Raw genomic sequence first — 17,226 nt, forward strand, 5'->3', positions numbered from 1 at the left:
GTCTTGAAAAAACAAAAACAAAAACAAAACAGAACAGAATAACAACAACAAAAAAACCAACAACAACAACAAAATATGTTTTCTTCCATAGTATAAATAAAAAAAAAACCCAAAAACCCAACAACAAAAATGACTTTTTCTTCCATAGTATTTAATGTTGTATTTAAGTTGTATTGACTGTACTTGTTCCAATTGTGTTAATGTATTGAAATCCTTCCTTCGAGTCTCCCGATCCCAATTTGTCATTGTTGCTCCCTTCCCCGAGACCCCTGTTGCTTAAGTCCTGCAGGTCGAGGCACAAGTGTATCTTTGATTCATTATAAAAACTCAAAAATTCTGTTAACTGGAAGGAGTGACAGGGCAGATGGCACATTTGCAAATTGTTGTTGCCATCTATATTCTGTGAGTTGAAATTTCCTTAGAATCTGGTTTCTACCCATTTGATGAGACCTTTCTTGCTTTAAAAAAACATGGAAATTGAAATATTGGGGATTTTTGACTTCAGAATTTCAGCATTACAAATCTTCAGAACTGTAACTATAGGAAATTTACATTTTAGCGATTTAGTTCTTTTGAGACTTCAATATTTGGGATGATGGCATTTGGGACTGTGTCTCTGGAGATGGTATAAGTCATTTCTGCTTATATTCCTGTCTGGGATATATACACACACACACACACACACACACACACACACACACACACACACACACACACACACATATATATATATATATATATATATATATATATATATATATATATGAAGAAAAATAAATCTAGATAAAAAAGCCCTAATGAAACCCATTGCTTTGTGTGCTGACCTAAACAATTAAAAAAGAAAAGAAAACTCCAAAGAGGACACAGCTGAGATCATTGTGTTCATACAGAGATTTTGAGTTCAGGTTTGTGGAACTGAATAGCCTGCCCCTTAAGGTAACAGTGTTAGACCACCTTGGGGAAGAATACGGTCAGGGCCACCTTAAGTCTCCTAACATGTCAAGTTCTGTTTTCATCCATGCTGACCCGGCTGTGATGGTTTGTATATTCTTGGACCAGGGAATGGCACCATCTGGAGGTGTGGCCTGATTGGAATAGGTGTGTCACTGTGGGTGTCACTGTGGGTGATTTGGAAAACAGTGGAATGCTTTAAATGGGGCTTAATGGGTCATCCTAGTAGGAATATGGAAGACTTTGTTGCTGGGGGTAATTTGAACTGTGTTTACCTGGCCCAAGAGATTTCAAAAGAGAAGAATTTCAGTATGTGGCATAAAGACTGTTTTTGTGGTATTTTGGTGAAGAATGTGGTTACTTTTTGCCCCTGTCTGAAAAGTCTGCCTGAGGCTAAGGTGAAGAGACTTGGATTAATTGCATTAACTGCATTGACAAAGGAAGTTTCAAAAAAGCCCAGCAGAGACTCTGTTCTCTGGTTAGGTCTTATGAAGAGAAGTTTGAACAAGCATAGCAAGCTTAGAAAGGCCAAATATAAAATATATGGTTCGAGTATTAAAGGAGTACCAGGAAGTGAAATGGAGCAAAATCCTGTGTTCTAGGAGATAACAGATTAAGGGAGTGGGACTTTGGGGCAAGATCCTACCCAGCTAAATTAAATACAGGCATGGTGGTACACACCTTTAATCCCAGGAGACAGGCATGCTGATCTCTGCATTCAAGGTCTCTTGCTTCAGAGCAAGATCCAGGATAGCCAAGCTTAGGCAGTGAAGGATTTGGAAAACAGAAAGCCAGTGACAATGTACAAGGGGATCATGTTCTAGTTCCTGCAAGCAGCAGAACTCGCAGCTTCAGTCATGTGGCTCTGGCTCTAGAGTTAAGAATGGAAGGAACTACTGGTTAGCTGGAGCTAAGAAACTAGTAATGATTAAGTAAGAAGAGACCAGCATCACTGAGGTGACATCTTCTGGGAAGTGTTTTCTGGGAGCACAAGAAGCTGTGTTCCAGAGATAGCCAAGGTTGTACCTTGTGCTGCAGCTGGACTTGGTAATGTATAAGAGTCACCCAGATAGTACTGGTTTTGATTATTTTGTTTGTTTGTTTGGTTTTTTTGGTTTTTCGAGACAGGGTTTCTTTGTATAGCCCTGGCTGTCCTGGAACTCACTTTGTAGACCAGGCTGGCCTCGAACTCAGAAATCTTCCTGCCTCTGCCTCCTGAGTGCTGGGATTAAAGGCGTGTGCCACCACGCCCGGCTGGTACTAGTTTTGAAAGCATGAAGGGGTTATGAAGAGCAGCTGAGGCTTGGCACTGTGAGAGGCCATGGAAGGCCATTGGTGAAGGTGCAGCCATAGTTGTAGTTGATGGCCCCGGACTGAAGGGGTCATGCAAAGGATTTGAGGATTGGCACCATGAAGAGAGCCTATGAGAGGCTATTGGTGAAGCCTAGTTGGAGTAGAACACCCCAGTGTATTGGAGATGTCAGTACCCTGGGATGATCACCAAGAACAAGCCGTAGTGGAGTGGATCAACCTGAGCTTAGAATGCTACTGAGGGCAGAGCTGGAGAAGTGATGCCAGCCCTTAGGAGCCCAAAAGATCAAGTGGAATCCCAGACACTGAAACAAGAAGCTGTAACATTGAAATTGCCTTGGAGACTCAAAGCTATTAAAGATGCCAGAGCCATGGGATACGTGCTAAGGAAAGCTGCTAACAGGGAGTGGAACCAGCCCAGGAGAAAGCAGTTGTTGCAGTCAACAAAGATGAAAAAGGAGTGGAGATCTGAAGACCGCTTTGACATCAGCCATGGAGACGCAGAGTTTGGAGTTTACCCAGCTGGTTTCCTGTCTTTCTTTGGGGATTACAGTTAAGTGATTGGATGAATCTCAGAAGAGACCTTGAACTTTGGATTTTTAATATTGTTGAGACTGCTATAGACTATGAGGACTTGAAAAGTTTGACTAAATGCATTTTTTTTTGTTTTTGTTTTTGTTTTTTTTTTTTGAGGCAGGGTTTCTCTGTATAGCCCTGGCTGTCTTGGAAATCACTTTGTAGACCAGGCTAGCCTTGAACTCAGAAATCCGCCTGCCTCTGTCTCCGGAGTGCTGGGATCAAAGGCATGTGCCACCACACCACCATAGCATTTTGCATTATGCTATGTTTAAGTATGGCCCCCCATAGACTCATGTTTTTGAACAAGTCTATGGGGGGCCAGGGAGTGGAGCATGATGGTTTGTATATTCTTGGGCCAGGGAATGGCACCATCTGGAGGTGTGGCCTTGTTGGAATAGGTGTGACCTGGTTGGAATGGGTGTGTCACTGTGGGTGTGGGCATAAGATCCTCACCCTAGTTGCCTGGAAGTTAGTCTTCCACTAGCTGCCTTTGGATGAGGACATAGAACTCTCAGCTCTGCCTGTGCCATGCCTGCCTGGATACTGCCATGCTCCCACCTTAATGATAATGGACTGAACCTCTGAACCTGTAAGCCAGCCACAAGTAACTGTTGTTTTTTATAAGACTTGCCTTGGTCATGGTGTCTGTTCACAGCAGTAAAACCCTAACTAAGACACAGGTCATCCATACAGCTCCGGTCTGACGCCTGTGGACAGGTTTCTCCCTACCGGAAAGCATCCTCTTGCAATTCCCCTTACCCTAAGCCCTGTCATCCTTAGGAGGCCTGCAAAGGGGGTGGGAAAAAACCACCGGGAACTACTCAGCCAACTGCCTTCTGCTTTCTTAGTGTTTTCTAATCAGGGAAGACATAAACCCATTAAGTAGAAGAGGAAAGCTGTATAATTGTTATGGAAACATTTGATAGCCACTGCTTCTTAGACTAATAAGTCCACAAAGGGAAACAATGTCCTTTTACATTTGGTCGAGTGGGTTGGTTTTTGAAGTCACTGAATGTTGCAGAGTTTAATCAAGAAAGATGAACCTCGCCTTCTAATCCGGACTCTTACTAGTTAACTGGCAAGCTGCACCCGGAGTCCGCAACCCCAGTCTCAGGGGCAACAAAGATGAACACACGCAAACCTGCGACGTGATTTAATGTCAGGTTAGGCCCCAGGGAAGGTCACTCCGGGCATAAATTAACTGGGTCAGAGGGGCCCTGATTACTCCATAATTCTGACCAGCAGCAGAGCCTTGGCTTTCCGGAGGAAAGTCTCCAGGGTTTCCCAGAAGCAGGAGTAGAAATAGAGTGGAAGCTTTGCAGCTCACAGCCAGAGCTGGACAGGGCGGCCCGAGGAGGGGCGGAGCCACACCGCGGGGCGGACGGGGTTCCCCGAGGCGGGGCGGGGCCAAGGCCGATGGTGGGGGCGTGGCTGTAGCAAGCACGCGGCCTCTACCAATTTGGCACAGGGGAGACGTTGCCTTCCCAGGATGCCGCTCCGTTATGCGCCGGGCCGTCCGTGTCGCCGTCCTCCCCTCCGCTGATGGGCGCTGCGGGCAGGGTCACCGCTTCGCTGTGTCCTTGCGGACGCCGGGCGGACGCTGCCTAGCAGACGCGCGCCTGCGAGCGAACGGCCGTGTTCTGAGGAGAGCAGCGGTCGTGTAAACCTCAATAATGTTGTGTCGGGCGGCGTGCAGGTGAGCGGCAGGGCCCCGGGGCCTCGGCGTCCCCTACGGGTGGGTCTCGGGGCGGCGGGCGTGGCTGGCTCGCCGTGTCAGTGGCGTGACCCGCCGTCCTCTCTGTTCCTCTCAGCACGGGCAGGAGGCTGGGCCCTGTGGCCGGTGCCGCGGGCTCCCGGCACAAGCACAGCCTCCCAGACCTGCCTTACGACTATGGCGCGCTGGAGCCACACATTAACGCGCAGATCATGCAGCTGCACCACAGCAAGCACCACGCGGCCTACGTGAACAATCTCAACGCCACCGAGGAGAAGTACCACGAGGCTCTGGCCAAGGGTAGGTGCGGGGCCCCTGCACACGAGGATCCCGGTGGCCGGACGGAGGTCTGTTTCGATGCCGGGGAATACCTCCGTTGGTTCGCATAAACGTCCTTTCCTATCCCGGAAAACACAGGACCTCACGAAAGTACTTGACGGACCTTACTGTTGTGTCCTTTTTTGTCACCCGTGTTGCTAGCTAGCATTGGTGGTGGTCCTTTAAAGACAGCTCTCGGACGCTGCTCCTTTTTGCGTAATGAATATTTAGTTTTTGTTTTGCATATGAATATTTAAAATATGCGGTTGTTATATAACGTGGCTTCAGGAGAGTTTGTTTTGCTTATTTTTCAGGTAGCCTTGGCAGCCATTTGCAGGAGGGTTGAGAGTGCCCGAGCTGGGTCAGCCAGGTGCCCTTGGGTGAGAGGGTGGTTGGGGCTAGAAGTGGCTGGGGTTTTGCTGAGAGCAAGCGATATTGGTGGCCTGGCAGCAGGTGCAGGAGAGGGTCTGAAGTGGCATCAGAAGACTGCAGTCCGAGTTGTGATTATTGTCACCGTTGTGGACAACAATAGGATTAGTTCAGTCTAGGGCTGGGACTCCCTGACCCCTTGGATATCTCTGGACATCCTGTTTCACACTCTTTACCCTTGGGGGGGGGGGGAGGAAAAGACAGGAACGAGCACTTAGCTGCAGAACAGGCTAGACTTGGTACTTTTGGGGTCAAAGTTCACAAGAAAAATAGCTATTTTGTGAGAAACTGAGTATCTGTCACTGAATGGAACAGTAGGCAAGCTTATTTATTTACCTATATTTTTAAGCGCTCAGCCAACAAAATCCATAGTGCAGAGTTCTGTGTTTGCACCCCTAGATGATGTATATGGGAATGCTATAGTATTAAAAAACCTCTGTGTGTGTGTGTGTGTGTGTGTGTGTGTGTGTGTGTGTGAATGGATTCGTGCTGACACACGGAGCCAGTGGAGGTTAGAGGATAACCTAGGGCATTGGTTCTCTCCTTCCACTGTGGTATCCAGAAACTAAGCTCAGATTGTCAATTCAAGTCAGGGTGTCAGGTTTTCCTGGCAAGAGCCTTTTTGTGTTTTACCTGTTGAGTCAACCACAATTTCTGGGAATTTTTTTGGAAGATTTATTTATTATTATATTTTTATTATTATTTATTATTATTACATATACTGTAACTGTCTTCAGACAGAGGGCGTAAGTACACTGTAGCTGTCTTCAGATACACCAGAAGAGGACATCAGATCTCTTTACAGATAGATAGTTGTGAACCACCATGTGGTTGCTGGGATTTGAACTCAGGACCTCCAGAAGAGCAGTCAGTTCTCTTAACCACTGAGCCATCTCACCAGCCCCTGGGAATATTGTTTTAATGGCTAAACAAAATAGTATTTAACAAAATAGTCTTTTTAATCTATTGTTTTTTACAAGGAGAATTAATTTGTAGTCATGTCTCTATGTTAGTCATATTGCTTGAAAAACCAGATAGTAAAATTCTTTTTTCTTTTTTTTTAGATTTATTTGTTATTTATTTTTATATGTAAGTACACTGTAGCTGTCTTCAGACACACCAGGAGAGGGCGTCAGATGTCATTAAGGATGGTTGTGAGCCACCATGTGGTTGCTGGACCTTTGGAAGAGCTGTCATTGCTTTTAACTGCTGAGTCACCTTTTCTTAAATGTACTTTTATCTGGGAAATTGGTTGAGTAAAATGTTAGTGACATCTGGCTGACGAGGGGCATCTAGTGGAGAAGTATAGTATTTCAACATAATTGTGTAAGTGGCCAATCCAAGAGAGGGAAATATTACCACATTCTGGAAATTTTACTTGCAATAAGCAAATCACACAAATCTTAAATACGGGAAGAGACTGGGATTTTTGGAAATTGCAGATCTGGGGAGGATGTGGTAATAGTGAAGCAGGGGAATAGCCCAGTTGGGAAAGCATTTCCTTTAAGGTGACATCTGGCATCTAGAAAACTTTCTTCTTAATGTTGTCCAGACATCTTGATTGTAATCCTTCTGTGGAGCCAGAGCTTTGTTTGTTTAGTGAATGTTGTCAAGAATAAGAAAACTGTGGCTTGGTTTGCCTGGCTGAGGACAGGTTTTTTTAAAGGTGCTTATTTTATATTTCAGGAGATGTTACAACTCAGGTCGCTCTTCAGCCTGCACTGAAGTTCAATGGTGGGGGACATATTAATCACACCATTTTCTGGACAAACCTGAGCCCTAAGGGTGGTGGAGAACCCAAAGGTTGGTATAAGCTGCTACAGCTTCATATTTGGTGGACAGTAGGAATGATTGATGTTTTTTCTTTTTTTAAGATTTATTTATTTATTATATGTACGTTATTATATGCAACTACACTGTAGCTGTCTTCAGACACACCAGGAGAGGGCGTCAGATCTCATTACGGGTGGTTGTGAGCCACCATGTGGTTGCTGGGATTTGAACTCGGGACCTTTGGAAGAGCAGTCAGTGCTTTTAACCGCTGAGCCATCTCACTAGCCCCGATTGTTGGTTTTTTCCCCCTCTCTTTCTTAACTTTTAAAATTTTCTTTTACAAGAGTTTTACTGTGTAGTTCTTGGAAATCAGTATGTAGACAGTCTTTATAAATTTGTTTATTTTTTTGAGGCAGTTTATTATATAATTTTTATTATGTGTATATATATATATCTGTGTGTGGAGGTGACTTTCTTCTTTTTATTCTAGGGACTGAACTCAGTATTTTCTCTATGCCAAAGTATGTACCTATTGACTGCCTCCAGAGGACTTTGCGTTTTCTTATTACCTGAGTTCTCATATTGGTGTTTTTTTTTTTTTTACAGTCAGGTTGTAACACGTTCTTAAGTTTCAAAGGGAGGAATAGAGAATGTGTTCAGGGAGGTCTCTCTCTCTCTCTCTCTCTCTCTCTCTGTGTGTGTGTGTGTGTTCAGGGAGGTGTCTCTCTCTCTCTCACACACACACACACACACACACAAAATGCTGCATGCACTGCCCACTGCTAGGATAAGTGTTAAGGAAAACCTGGGCAAACCTCGTATTTAGAGACTATGACCTTTCCACTGCTGGCTCTGGACCCTGGGAAAGAAGACACGTAGTCACGTAGCCATCCATGGGATACAGGAGTAATTATGGGGCTGCTTTCAGTGTTATATGTAAAGTGCTTAGAGTAGTGCTTTTGATTATTATTTCTAATGTGAAGAACTCACTTGCCCCAGTAAAACAAGTTTTTTATGAAAATAAAAACAAAAACAACAAAAAGAAAAACTTTGTGCAATGAAGAGACAGTTTACTTGTCTTTAAACAAAAACAAATCCTCGGGGTGGAGAGATGGTTCAGTAGTTAAGAGCATTGACTACACAGAGAAACCCAGTCTTGAAAAACCAAAAAAAAAAAAAAACAAAAAACATTGACTACTCTTCTAGAGGTCCTGAGTTCAATTCCCAGCAACCACATGGTGGATCACAACCATCTGTAATGGGATCTGATGCCCTCTTCTGGTGTGTCTGAAGACAGTGACAGTGTAGTCATATATATAAAATAAATAAAAGGAAATCCTAAAAAGCAAAACAAAACACCAAAATGAAAACAACAGCAACAAACCAAACTCTCTACTCTTTAGCCACTCTGTACACTAATATATTTTCTGTAAGACGTTAGATAGTTATATGGCCGCCATGGTTCCTCTGACTTCCTGTGTGGCTTTAGTTATCTTCTATTTAGGGAGGTGAGGGCTATAGTATAGATCTCCTCCCTTGATTTTTTCTCCCTCTTGCATGTGCCTTAAATTTCTGGTTTTGTTGGTTCTTCTCCAGTCCTTTTCTCTGTGGTGGTGATGCTGGGATTGAACGTGGTCTTCCATTGCTAGGCCAACCTTCTCTGCTGAGCTACATTCCCAGCATAATGTTGCTTGTGCTGTTTATGTAAACCATGTTGTAAAAGGCAGCCTGACTTACTCACTAGTAATAATCACTTTGACCATGACTTGATACTTGTCAGGTTTTGGCTATGACCAGGATATAAGGTGTGTTGAGGTCTCCTCCTCTTCTTCTTCCTCCTCCTCCTCCTCCTCTCCCTCCTTCTCTTCTTTCTCCTGTTGATGTTTCTGTTACACAGTTTGTCCCACCTGAAGCATTAGCCATGTTTGTAAAAGATAATTATGTTTTAGCCAATAGAATGAGAGAAGTGAGATGTTGGACCCATTTGATTCAGTTGATTTGCTTCATGTAGAATCAGTGCTATATTTCTTTCTTTCTTATTTTGTTTTTGTTTTTTTTGAGACAGGGTTTCTCTGTATAGCCCTGGCTGTCCTGGAACTCACTTTGTAGACTAGGCTGGTCTCGAACTCCGAAATCCGCCTGCCTCTGCCTCCCAAGTGCTGGGATTAAAGGTGTGCGCCTCCACGCCCGGCTCCAGTTCTATATTTCTATAGAGTAAAAAGATTCTAGGGGAGGGGTATTACATGCCCGTAATCCCAGCATTTGGGAGGGAGAGGTAGGAGACTCAGAAGTTTGAGTCCAGGTGTGCGTGTTTGTTAGTATTTTCCCTCACTGCCCTCTCTCTCTCTCTTTCCTTTACTTTGTTGTGGTCAACTCCAGGGCTTCGTGACTATTAGGTGTGTTCATTGAGCTCCACTCCAGCCCTCTTAAGTGTACCATTAGCTCAGTAACAAGAGAAGCCTTCATTTAAAGAACAAGATGATAAAGATGGGAAGATCTAGGATTGGAGGATGTTGAATAGCAGCAGTAACTTTCAGTTTCCAAATGGGGTTATAGAATAGGATAAAACTGTGAAATGGGAGAAACGGAAAGGAGGCCCATGGAGAAGGCTCTTCCCTTCCTAGTTTTCTTCACTAGTACAGGGAGCAGAGAGACCCTGATTGCACTCACTAGTCAACCTCAGCCCAGTGTCCTTGCGGTGGGACGTAGGCATCTTCTCTCAGGTGTGGTCCAGTTGGTCCTTTGACAAGAATATTTTAGTGTGGTGAACCTAACATTTTATTGTAGTGTTTGAAGTCTTTTCTGGCTTTGTTTTTTTCCCCTCAGGAGAGTTGCTGGAGGCTATCAAGCGTGACTTTGGGTCTTTTGAGAAGTTTAAGGAGAAGCTGACAGCCGTGTCTGTGGGAGTCCAAGGTTCAGGCTGGGGCTGGCTTGGCTTCAATAAGGAGCAAGGTCGCTTACAGATTGCTGCCTGCTCTAATCAGGACCCATTGCAAGGAACAACAGGTGAGTGAGCTTTAAAACTCTTCCCATGTCAGTGCCATGGCTTCCTAGAAAGGACTAAGCTAAGAAGTAAGGTAAATTAGCAGAGTTAAGTGTGTGAGGAATGTGTGATAATTTGAGCAAATGTTAGTAAATTCTACCCGGAGTTTTTATAGTAAAAACTGACTGATAGTCTGTAAAATAAGCGTGGGTGATTTCTGTATGCACTACAATAAAAACTTGAGATTATTAGGTAAGCAATAAGAGAAGAAAGGAATACAGGCTGAGGGTGACTGGAACAGGTCCTTTCCTCGTGAGTGTTGTGCTTAAAACTGGGACCAGGACTCAGGGCCTCGGTCCTGCTCCCTGCATGGCTTCAGTGTGTGACACTCTCAGCTTAGCAAATGCTTTCTTGTTCCCTGGGTCTGATTGAACTGGTTATCCTATATGTCACTGAAGACTGAGGGAAGTGGAGAGCCACCGTGTGTAGCAGTTGTCTGTGGCTTCCGTCTCTGCTGTGACATCTCAAACATTAGTTCCGGCCCCTCTTCTCACCTCTACCGTGTCACTCGTTCTTCATGTACACGAGATGCCACCGAGTCTGTTAAGCCCATGGTGAGCTTGTGTACAGTGAGTTCCTCAGTCAGACCTGCTCCTCGGGTACCCACTGAGAGGTGTGGCTTCCACTGCCCTTCTCCTCCACATACAGAAAGCACACTGGGATGAAAAGTCACACAAAATATTGCTACTTTATTAGTAATGACTTCTGTTCCTCACAACTACCTAGATAAAGTGGTGGAGATGTTTTCATAGGAAGGCTTGAGAAGTGTTTAAGACTGAGTCTTGCTTTGAGGCTCAGGATGGTCTGGCCTATTCCGTGCTCTTCTGCCTGAGCCTCCGTGCACTGTTACCACAGACCTATGCTACCATAACTGACTTGAGGACTTACTTTTTTTTTTTTTTTTAACGTATGGAACTAAATTCTTCATTTATACCATTTAATTTCTGAAGGTAGTGTTCATTTTCTTTGCTTCTGTTTAACTTCTTGTTAATCAATTCTTTTTAGTGACTCATTGATGTTTATTCCAGAAAACTGAAAGTACCCTTGGAGAATAGAAGCAGTTTCTTAGCCTCCTGCCCTCCAGCCCTCTGGAATGGAAGCTCGGGCCTTAGCTGTCTCTTTCGCTTGTGGTGCCTGCCTGAGACTAGGAGGGAGGCTGGGCTTCAGCGCTAGGCGCCACTATTGCTATTTTAGCATCAGGGATTAAGCTTCTGTAGTTTAACTTGACCTTTCAGGGGCTCTTTCAGATTATTTATTATATTTTCTTCCAAAATAAAAACTTTACATGTTTTTGCAGGGATATGCAAATTTTCAGTTATCTAAGAAGCAAGTGAATGATGTTGTATTTAGGAGTAATTTTTCCCTCTTTCTGATAGGCCTTATTCCGCTGCTGGGGATTGACGTGTGGGAGCACGCTTACTACCTTCAGTATAAAAACGTCAGACCTGACTATCTGAAAGCTATTTGGAATGTAATCAACTGGGAGAATGTTACTGAAAGATACACAGCTTGCAAGAAGTGAAACCTCACTCACGGCCACATTGAGTGCCAGGCTCCGGGCTGGTTTATAGTAGTGTAGAGCATTGCAGCACTATGACTGGGGTGCTGTAGTCTTTATTGATGTCTTTCCACATACCTGATAATTCTATGATAATTTCTTATTTTAATTAAATCTATTCTTAGGCAACTATTTGAGAACAGCGCATACTCTGTGTGAATTGCTCTTGATTGAACATTTTCGTTAGAGCCTTGAATTGCTTGGATGCTATAGCTGTCATTATAAGACCATCAGAAATATCCCATCTCTGTTTTGGGGGGCCTGTAGGAGAGTCTGTAATCCTGTTCTACTGCAGTTAGAAAAAAAGTTGAGTTGTTCCCCCCTGCCCCCTGAGTTGTTGAATAGTGAAATAGAGAACCAAATAGTTCTCTTTTCTATTAAAAATTGCTATTTTTTGTAAGTAATCCTCTATTTAGTGGACATCACCTAGTAGTCTTTGTTTATGGTCACAGTTTCACAGTACACCATTTTTTTCACTCAAACTCTGTAACTCAAGGCTGTGAATGGAGTTCAGTGGTAGAGCCTTGCCTGTCTTATGCAAGGCCCTGGGCTCTACCTCAGTAATGAAAAAAGGTCAACAGACATAGCTTTGCTCCTGCTTGAGGAGTGCTTATTATGAGAGGAAGGTAATGGTGCCTCTGGGTTTTCTATAGGCAGACATGCAAAAACAGCTAATCTTGTCTTTACAAACCAACAGTGTGCTGTATGAATGTGTTCAAGATGGACAAAGTAGGTAGGGCCTGTCCGATGATGTCAGCCATGGGCACTAGGCCACAGGGCATTCTGGGAAGCCATTCAGCCCCATGAATTGTATATCTCTGGAGAACTGGACCCTGGGTGTGGTGGCACCTTTCTCAGTAGCGGCAAATGGGTTTCTGAGTGAGGTCAGTAGGGTGTCTTCAGAACATTAGTTTTTAGAGACACAGATTTTTCATTTTTCTTTAGTTTCAAGAACTTACAGTCACAAGAGGGCCTTTGTATTGTTATTCAATAGAAGGCTGCCCTTTCCCTGACAAGGTGACACAGTGCTTCTGACTGTGTTCCTGTGCACTGTGGAGATATCTGTCACAGGGGTCCTTAGTGAATTTGCCTTTTCACATTCGTCTCACCATCTTCCTGTCATCCTTAATGTCCATGTGATGTTTTATCGGTTGCTCAATAGTCAATAGTTTGTTGGTGTTTAATTGTTGTTTATTACCAAAAAGGCCGTGGGCGCCTCTCATGCATGCAAATCCTTGTTAGTGGAGTATTTTTTAAAGGTTTGTTTTCTTTTTAATTATGCATGTCTGTGTATGTTCTGTTCATTGTGCCCATGGAAGACAGAAGAGCTTGTTGGGTCTGGGTCCCTTAGAGCTGGAGAAGTTACAGGTGGCCTTGAGCGGGGACTTGGATCATCTGTGAGAGCAATAAGCACTTGCCCGCTGAGCCATCTTTCCAGCCCCCGGAATTTTTTTTTTTTTTTTAATATTGATTGTTTTCTTAAACGTATTTTGTAATTTGTCCCAAGTTTTTTTTTTTTTTTTTTTTTTTGGCTTTTTGAGACAGGGTTTCATTGTGTATCCCTGGCAGTCCTGGAACTCACTTTGTAGACCAGGCTGGCCTCGAACTCAGAAATCCGCCTGCCTCTGCCTCCCGAGTGCTGGGATTAAAGGCGTGTGCCACCACACCCTGCTCTTTTTCTTTTTTTAAAAAAGATTTATTTTATTCATATGAGTGCAATGTAGCTGTCTTCAGCCACACCAGAAGAAGGCATTGGATCCCATTACAGATGGTTGTGTGCCACTCTGTGTTTGCTGGGAATTGAACTCAGGACCTTTGGAAGAGCAGTCAGTGCTTTTAACCGTTGAGTCATCTCTCCAGCCTGGACCCTCTTTTTTTTTTTTCCCCTAATTGAAAATACTTCTTTTTATACAATATATTCTGATCATGTTTTCCCTTCTCCAACTCCTCTCAGATCCTCCCTACCTCCCCACCCACCCAAATCCACACCTTTTCTTTCTCCCTCCCATTAGAAAACAGTTAACAACACACACACACACATGAATAGGACAAAACAGACCTTTTTATTATTTTAAACAGAGAATCTCAGTGCTCACTCGTGTCATCTTTTCCTTTCTTAGAGTAGATTTTGATAAAAAGATAGTCATACAAGCACAGGCAGCTTTTATATGCCCAAACCTATCGTGTCCATTTGGAATTTTAATACTTGGATTTCTGACTGGCAGCATTTAGGGTTCCCTTGCTTTTAATCTAGTGGCAAGTTGTTTCATAACAGTACAGCATACTGTTAATTCCTGAGTGTGTATACGTTTCTTTGGCTCATTGGGTCCTTGTTATATTTAATGTTGTAGACAGCATTACTGAACTGTTTTGATGGTGTACTATTTTTAACCATTTAGTGAAATAGGCTTACTATTAAACATTAATTTATAAGGACATTACAATTCAGACAAGGAATTATAATTCCTAAGTATGTGAATTTGTAATAAGATCTCTTTAGATCAGCGAAGCCCCTGTTTATCTGAGAGGCGCCGCCTGCCATGAGTACCATGGACAGTGATTTTACTGAGTCTAATGTTTAGGCCTTCCAGTGTTTAAAACTGTTTTATTGCAAGTTTGGCAGAGATGACCTCGGTGAGTTCATGGTGCAGTTAACGTGATTTTTATGCCATATTTGCTGATTTTTACAGATTAAATTTAAAAAATTACATTTACAAAATTGTTGTTTTGAGGAATATTGTTGTTGATTTTGTTTGTTTTGTTTTGAGTGACTGTTAGTATTCTTGAATACTGTTAGACCTGACAGGATTAGCTGTAGTAAATTATCAGTTTTAAAGGTGAGTGTTGTTTTATTGTAAAATGCATGTTTTAGATATTTGGAAAATACTAATAAAAGCAAAGGTAACAAAGTATCCAGTGGTATGCTGTCTGAAGAAATGCATACTGCCTTTCTGAGTTTCTTGCAGGATTTTATTTTACTTAGGGGTAGGAGAGTACATATTGTATCTGGTTAATCATTTCCATTTTAGCCAGTAATGAATCATATTTCTTAGATGCATCTCTGCCAAGAATTTAGTTATTAAAACTGATCCAGGTTATTCTGGTAAGAATGCTCCACTCTTCCTGAGGCCCACTGTTAGTCTGATACTTATGTGAATACTTTCTCTATGTTCTCTCCTTCAGTTTTCACGACAACCCTAGGGGGTAGGTCTTTTGCTGTTTGCAGTTGTGAATGGACAAGAAAGTAGAGTAAGAGTAGATGACTAGTGTGAGGGAATACAGCTAGTCAGTTGTGTAGCAGAGATTTGTGGGCAGGTAGTCTGATGACATTTGCCTATTAACTACTGTGTTTGTAATCCACACCTGGCAGAGTATTGATTTCTAAATTTTCATTTGTTTGTTTGTTTGTTTACTCTCACTGTGTGCATGCACATGCATGGGAGTGTGTGCCATGGCACATGTTGGAGTTAGAGGACAACTTGCAGGAAGCAGTTCTCCTTTGATCATGTGGATTCCAGGAATTGAACTCAGGTCATCTGGCTGATGGCAGTCAGTCTATAGTATATTGATTTTTATCTTGACTTGTAAAGCTCTGTTACAGTCTTTGTTTGAGCTCGATTGTTCTGTCTTTGGCTCAGATGATACATGCCACATTTCAATAGCTCAGGCAGAGTATGGAGTTACTTTGTTTCCTACATAACAGCCAAAATTGCATGAGTGCTGGATGTGTGAACGACACTTTGTAGCTTTACTGAAACCTCCCTGTGCTCATGGGACAGGGAGAAAGAGAAAATAAATATGAGACAAGGAGTCTGACAGTGTTCTGACATCCGCTGGAGGAGTCCCTGGTCCCTCCCTCTTACTGCTTCACTGAAAACAAAACACCCTCCTTCTGTGACTTTTAGAGACCCTGATTCTCCTTTCTGCTAAAGCTCAGCTAATTTGATATCATGAAACTATAGTATATATAATATTCTATATCCGTTTTCTCAAGGTAGCACTTGAATTCTAGAAAAATAGTTCATAGGCAGTATTTGATTGTGATTAGCAGATTCTTACTGTATGCAGATGAATGTGAGCTGTTCCAAAAGAGGAGGGAATTTCATATACAGGGCAGGCTTAGCGGTAAGCTGATGAGACTTCCGTCCACGGATGAGCTTTTGTTTTTCCTTTGTGTGAGGTTAGGAAAGCTTGGTGAGAAAGCTTCTGGGTGGGGAGCTAAACCAGTTGGCCTCCCTGGTTGGTCGGGATTCATTAAGGATTCATTCATTCAATGGAAGCCTAAAGCCAGGGATAGTACCAAACACATGTGTGTGTGTGTGTGTGTGTGTGTGCGTGCGTATTTATATATATATAATTACGCACACACACACACAATTTTTTTATACATACACCTCTATGGTAAAGTTTAATTTATAGATTGGGAACAGAAATTAGCGACAATACTAAAATAATTATGTAGTACATTATTTTAAAATAATCTATATTTTGTGGTTATTATGAACTAAAATTAGTATTACTTAAACATTGTAGTACCATAACAGTCCATTTGATAATAGAGATAGCTACTAAATGACAGGCAAAAACCATATACATTGTGGAAACTCAAGACAAAGAGAGTTCATGTCCTGAGCAGGACTCAGAGCTATGTACAATTTAAAAATTATGATTCGGACAGGGGAGTTAGCTTGTTTGTTGAAGTAAGTACCTGCTGCAAAAGCATAAAGAAGTGAGTTTGAGGGCTGGTGAGATGGCTCAGTGGGTAAGAGCACCCCACTGCTCTTCCGAAGGTCCAAAGTTCAAATCCCAGGAACCACATGGTGGCTCACAACCATCCACAACAAGATTTGACTCCCTCTTCTGGAGTGTCTGAAGACAGCTACAGTGTACTTACATATATTAATAAAATAAATCTTTAAAAAAAAAAGAAGTGAGTTTGAATACCTAACGTCCGTGTAAAAGCTGATGTGTACATTTGTGACCCTAATGCTAAGGTGGAAGGGTAGAGACAGGCAGATCCTGATGCTCATTGGCCACTCAGTGCAGCTGGAGTGGTGAGCTTCAGATTCAGTGCCAGACTGTGTCTCAAAATAAGTAGGGATTGAGGAAACACTGGCCCACTGACCTATACACAGGCATGCGGCACACATGTGCACACAGAAATAAACCATAACACATACTAAACATCATACGCACACACACACACACACACACACACACACACACACACACACACGAAAAACAAAGCCTCAGAACTACTTACTTCTGCAGTTACTTGAACTGCAGTCTACAGAGGTCACTGAAGTGGTAGAAATTGTAATTACACAACCGCAGGGCCCTCATGCTTTCCTTTTAGGAAAAAGAGGCCTTCTCTTAAGTATTTTAAGAATAACGTATTTGCATACTTAATTTTATCATGAGAACAAATCTCACTAAATAAGTGTTAAAATAACCTTCTTAGTATTGTCTTAGGGTTTTATCACTGAAGAGACACCTTCAACAACAACTTTATAAAGGACAGTATTTAATTGGGGCTGGTTTACGGGTTCA

At 42.8% G+C, this 17,226-nt stretch overlaps 1 protein-coding gene across 1 annotated transcript; it reads left to right on the plus strand.

Moving 5' to 3' along the window:
• Window positions 1-4,307: 4,307 nt before the first annotated feature.
• Window positions 4,308-14,588, plus strand: Sod2 (superoxide dismutase 2, mitochondrial). The gene is made up of 5 exons (NM_013671.3): window positions 4,308-4,537; window positions 4,653-4,855; window positions 6,989-7,105; window positions 9,902-10,081; window positions 11,495-14,588. The coding sequence occupies exons 1-5, from the start codon at window positions 4,515-4,517 to the stop codon at window positions 11,638-11,640; spliced, it is 669 nt and encodes a 222-aa protein (NP_038699.2). The 5' UTR covers window positions 4,308-4,514; the 3' UTR covers window positions 11,641-14,588.
• Window positions 14,589-17,226: the final 2,638 nt, after the last annotated feature.

The sequence above is a fragment of the Mus musculus genome, chromosome 17, assembly GCF_000001635.26.
Source record: "Mus musculus strain C57BL/6J chromosome 17, GRCm38.p6 C57BL/6J".
NCBI lineage: Eukaryota > Metazoa > Chordata > Mammalia > Rodentia > Muridae > Mus > Mus musculus.

Bases quoted from the DNA above. Each gene is read 5' to 3' on its own strand.
- Sod2 (NM_013671.3), top strand. From the start codon at position 4,515: ATGTTGTGTCGGGCGGCGTGCAG. The intron at 7,106-9,901 runs GTTGGTATAAGC...TTTTCCCCTCAG, and splicing joins GGGTGGTGGAGAACCCAAAG to GAGAGTTGCTGGAGGCTATC. The intron at 10,082-11,494 runs GTGAGTGAGCTT...TCTTTCTGATAG, and splicing joins CCCATTGCAAGGAACAACAG to GCCTTATTCCGCTGCTGGGG.